Below are 4,919 nucleotides of genomic sequence, written 5' to 3'. Positions count from 1 at the left end.
GCACCGGAAGCCAAGTATTAAAGGAACCGCCGGCGGCGGGCCCGGCAGGTCACACGGGGGCCGCGTGACTGTCACGCCGCTGTCACTGGCACCCGGGGGCCGCCGCCGGTGGCGGCACGGGCCGCGCCCGGGACCCCGACGACCCGGTACCCGGTATGGGTCTTGCCGACCTCCTCCGAGCAGGAGTCGAAGTGAGCCGCTCAGTGCGCATCATCGCCGCCGGCCGGACAGACTCGGGATCATCGCGGGATCGGCGGACTCGGCCCGGGGCGGGGGTCACACGACTGTACCGTACGGTCACGGTACCGTGAGTCAACGGCGTACCGGGTCCACTGATCGGATCGGACCGTCGGACCGTCGACGGTCGGGACCGTACGCGGCAGCCGCGCGGCGCCGGGCCCCCGGGCGGCCCCGCAGTGTCGTGAGAGCCGGGCCGCCGCCGGCCGGGCCGGGCTCGCGAGAGCGGCCTTTTACCCGACGGTGCCAGTTCAGTAAGGCGGCCCGGAAATAGACTCCGCGGAGAGAACGACTACCCCTACCCCCTCAATAGTGCTATGTTCCACCCCTTCCCAGCTCACTCTCACTCGTCACATCAGTCAATTTTCCGCGTACCACCCCACCACCCCTTTTTACCTCAATCTCATGCTTCAATGACCCCCTCCTCCCAGTTCCTCCAAGGTACGCTTTTGGTGCCGCCCTCTCTCCAGTACCCCACCCCCCTCCTTTCAGTCTTAAATTGAACTTTCACCGGAGTCGGCCCACTGTCACTACCCCTCCACGTTGACTTCATTAGGACCATAACCCCACCCCGGCTCCACTTCTGGACCTTAGTTCCACTATCACCCCCTCTTTTCACAATTAAAGTACCCCCATATAAGGTCAAATTCGTCTACCCCACCCTACATCATCTGGTGCATACGCACAAGAAGGTCGTTTCAATCCCACCCCAGTACCCACCCATACGTCTGAGCCTTGCTCCACCCTACCCCCAGACTACTTTGACTCCTCTTATCGCTCTCAAGGACTAGAAGGCCGATATCGCCATGTTCCAGGTACCGCCGCCATGTCGCCACATGCTCTGTGCCGCGCCCTTCTTCCCGCTCCTTCCTCCTTCCTCCTTCCTCCTTCCTTACGGGATTGCTCTTGTGCCTGAGAGGTTGAGACTAAGTCTCAACCCCTACTGTGTTGCTCTTGTCATTTTCTACTCAAATCTTCGGCTTCATCTGTCCTTGGTCTTCATTCCAGACTACGTGCAGACATGATGAGCTTGTTGTCTGACGTGCAATTGACCATCTTCTTGCAGACCATCCGCCAGTTTGTGTCGCTCTCCATCTCCGACATCGTCGAGCCAGCTCCCCCAGCTAGCGCCATGCAGAGCTACTCTGACTCTGTCGCCAACTCCAACTGCGATGACATCTCCTACATGTGAGCGCTGGCAGAGGAGGAAGGAAAAGGGAGCTATGAGGAGGAGCAAGGAAGGGGAGGATGGAGTGTTGTCTTCTCACTTCACTTGCAGGTGCGCTGGTACCGCCGTCACCAAGGCTGCTGCTGAGTTTGTCACCTACTCCTCGTAAACCTGTGACATTCGGTGACGAATAAAGTAAGGATGTAACTAACGATCAGACCGAGTGAACATGTTCGCACACTGCAATCTCATATCGTAACCAAGTGAGCAACTCAAGTGAGCAAAGGAAGCTACCAGGGTGTACTGTTTTTCGAAGACTCTGGATACCAGAGAGCAGGTACAATCCCCAAGTTCCTCCAAGACTGAGAGCCTGTAGACGTGAATGAATCATTGTACAACTGCCAATCGTGAGTTCTTGTAGAGCGATCAGAACATGTAGATGCCGCACTTCGAACAAGAGGCTCAAACCGTAGCAGTTGACCTCACCTCGCATGTCCGTCAAACACTCATTCTCTGCAGGCTCAGTCGCGACTGTGTCCATCCAGAATCTCAGTGGAGTTGCAGGTGCCCGGCCAGGCTGCCCAGCGGCTGAGCGATCAGCCTGAGGGCCGAGGAGTCTGACCGGATCCGAGTGACTCGGATCGGATCCAACTACTCTACGGTTCTTTACTCAAAGTTAAGTTAAAAATCAGTACGAGGACAATCAGCTACGGTACTAGCTAGAACAAAGAAAAAGGTCAAACTACATCATGCGCGGTTTTCAAAGCAGGAGGCGAGAGGGAGGAGAGAGGGAGGAGGAGAGAACCTGATGAGTCGCTGAGAGATTGACTTCAGAATTTTCAGCATGGAGCCAACGAGCTGACTTCTCGAACCTCCTCTATGCTTCGCAACTCCATCCTCACCGCGACAGGTCTCAGCCTGCAAGGCCATGAGGTCAAGGCGAGTCGAGAGCCGCGAGTGAAACACGAAGAGAAGAAGGTGGCGAAGGAGGAGGAGAAGGAGGACCAGTGGGACTTGGCGCAAGCAGCTCGATACCTGGCGGGGAAGGAGCTTGGGGTAGCTCTTTTACTTGCCTGACGTCCACTCATTGTGTGTCAGTCGAGGCGGTGGAGCGAGACGCCGATCCTTACAGAGACCCCTGCTGCTCCCTCCGCCCCCTCCTCCTTCCATGCCAGGGCCAACGAGTTCTTACAGCGATCCGACCTGAGCGACAGGAGGAGGAGGGAAGGGTTCGAGTATGACAGAGCGCGCGCTGAAGAGACGACCATGCTCACAAGCAAAGGAGATGCCAGCATGAGCAGCATGGCATACTTGCACCCCTCTCCTCCTCGTTCTCCTCCTCCTCCTCTTGCTCCTCCTCTTGCTCCTCCTCTTGCTCCTTCTTCTCTCCTCGACGCTCACGGCAGGCTCCCTGCTGTCTCCGACGTGGACAGCGGCATCCAAGTACAGCTAGAGCAGCGAGGAGCTGAGTTCCCTCAGGTGCTGCTGCTTTCTCCTTCCTCTGCTGAGACCCTCTCGAGATCGTCAGCATGAACCGTGGCGGGCAGCTGGAGCGAGTGGCAGAGCTGGGAGACTTGCTGGAGGAGGTGGACGGGGTGAAGACGAGAGGGATGGGAATGACGGGCGTGCGGGAGCTCGTGCGAGGGCTGGAGGGGACGCAGGTGAAGCTTGCGATCAAGGACGGGAGAGGAGACGGCAGCAGCTCCTTGGCAAGGAGGAGCGTGCTGGTGCTGAGAACTACAAACCATGTGGACGACATTCAAGTATGAGGAGGAGGAGGAGGAGGAGGAGGAGGAGGAGGAGGAGGAGTTTGGGAATAAGAGAGGAGGTCGAGGATGGGGAGATGAGAGAAGAAGGGGGAAGGAGGGGGGGGCGTTAGAGTTGTAGAGGGAGGTGAAGGAGAAAACGAGGGAGGAACAGAGGGTTTGATTGCTGTCACTGACATGAGCTAGATCGCTACACTATCAGATGTGGAGGAAGCGATAACAGCAGGCTAGTTGATATGTGTCTCCTCTCCTCTCCTCTCCTCCCAACTCCTCTCCTCTCCTCTCCTCTCCTCTCCTCCGCTCTCCTCTCCCTCGCCTCTCCTCTCCTCTCCTCCGCTCTCCTCTCCTCCGCTCGCCTCGCCTCGCCTCGCCTCGCCTCGCCTCGCCTCGCCTCTGCTCCACTCATCATTTCGCTTTCCTACCTCATCTTCTCTTGCCCGGCAGATCCCCATGCTCGCGAGCTGCTGCGGCGACATCACGCCGCTCGCTCCTCTCCTGTGGTCCATCGTCACCTCCTCCACCTCTTCGCTCTCCTCGACTCTACGTGCGTCCCCTCGTGTTGCCGGCAGCTGCTGAGCCTGCGCAGGAGGCGGAAGGGGGACGTGCAGAGGAGAGGAGGAGTTGAGGAGAGGAGCGACGCGGCAGTTCAGACCGCAGAATCTCTTCGGGTGGAGAATCTGCAAGAGGAGACAACGAGGAGGAGGAGGAGGAGGACTGGAGAATCGAGTCAGAGAGAGCGGAGCCCCTTTGCTGCTGCCATGCTGCTATTTGATGAGGTCTTTCTTGTTACCCCCCTCCTCTCTCCTCCTCTTCTCTTTCCTCTGCTCCTCTCTCCTCACTGCCTAGCAGAGTTATGACCGGATGGCCGGCTCTGTCCTCCGCCGCAAGATTCTGTCGCTCTCTTCCTCCCCTTGTCGTCTGTCGCTCACGTGGCGACAGGCAGCAGAAGCTCGTCGAGGACGTCTGCACGGCCTTGGGAGTGTCTCAGGTCGGGGGGAGGGAGAGGGGAAGGACGAGGAAGAGGAGGGAGAAACGAAGATGGAGGAGGAGGAGGAGGAGGAGGAGGAACAGGAGGGAGAAGCTAATCGCTGGAAGCAGGAGAGGGTGAGGGTGATCGGGCTATACAAGCAGGAGGCTCAGCTGAGGAAGGAGGAGGTCACTAGCTCCTTCTCAGTCTCGGACGCGATGATGGTGGTGGACGTGCTCGTCCTCGAGGATGAGGAGGAGCAGCGGGAGCGACCGGACGTGAAGGACGCGAAGCAGCTGGTGGAGCAGCTGGTGAGAGGATGAGGGGGGGAGAGGAGGAAGAGGAAGACAATGACGAGAAGAGAGGAGAGGAGAGGAAAGGGATAACAAAACAGTGCAGATTAGCAGCAGCAGCAGCAGCAGCAGCAGCAGCAGCAGCAGCAGCAGCAGCAGCAGCAGCAGCAGCAGCAGCAGCAGCAGCAGCAGCAGCAGCAGCAGCAGCAGCAGCAGCAGCAGCAGCAGCAGCAGCAGCAGCAGCAGCAGCAGCAGCAGCAGCAGCAGCAGCAGCAGCATATGTTCTTTCCTAATACATGTTGGTGCAGGCAGCGCAGGCAAAGGAGGAGGAGAGTGCAATCAGGTTGCTGCCAACGTTGGGAAGACTGCGAGAGGCGGTGAGGAAACCTTCCTCCTCCTCCTCCTCCTGCTACCTCCTCCTTCCATCTTCTCCTCCTCCTTTTGCTACTGCTGACTGAAAGAAAGAAATTGACGAGTTTGGATGAAAT

The 4,919-nt window shown here is 58.3% G+C and overlaps 1 protein-coding gene across 1 annotated transcript; it reads left to right on the top strand.

Moving 5' to 3' along the window:
- Positions 1–1,258: 1,258 nt before the first annotated feature.
- On the top strand, positions 1,259–4,733 carry GUITHDRAFT_122817 (hypothetical protein; the record flags this gene model as incomplete). Its single annotated transcript, XM_005817899.1, has 10 exons — positions 1,259–1,425; positions 1,517–1,570; positions 1,624–1,660; positions 2,240–2,461; positions 2,504–2,634; positions 2,812–2,884; positions 2,953–3,168; positions 4,115–4,159; positions 4,270–4,449; positions 4,546–4,733. Coding segments are annotated over 10 exons (1,313 nt in total), but the record flags the coding sequence as incomplete, so codon positions are not given.
- Positions 4,734–4,919: the final 186 nt, after the last annotated feature.

Source organism: Guillardia theta (genome assembly GCF_000315625.1).
Source record: "Guillardia theta CCMP2712 unplaced genomic scaffold GUITHscaffold_475, whole genome shotgun sequence".
NCBI lineage: Eukaryota > Cryptophyceae > Pyrenomonadales > Geminigeraceae > Guillardia > Guillardia theta.
This window is presented reverse-complemented; position numbering and strand designations above follow the sequence as displayed.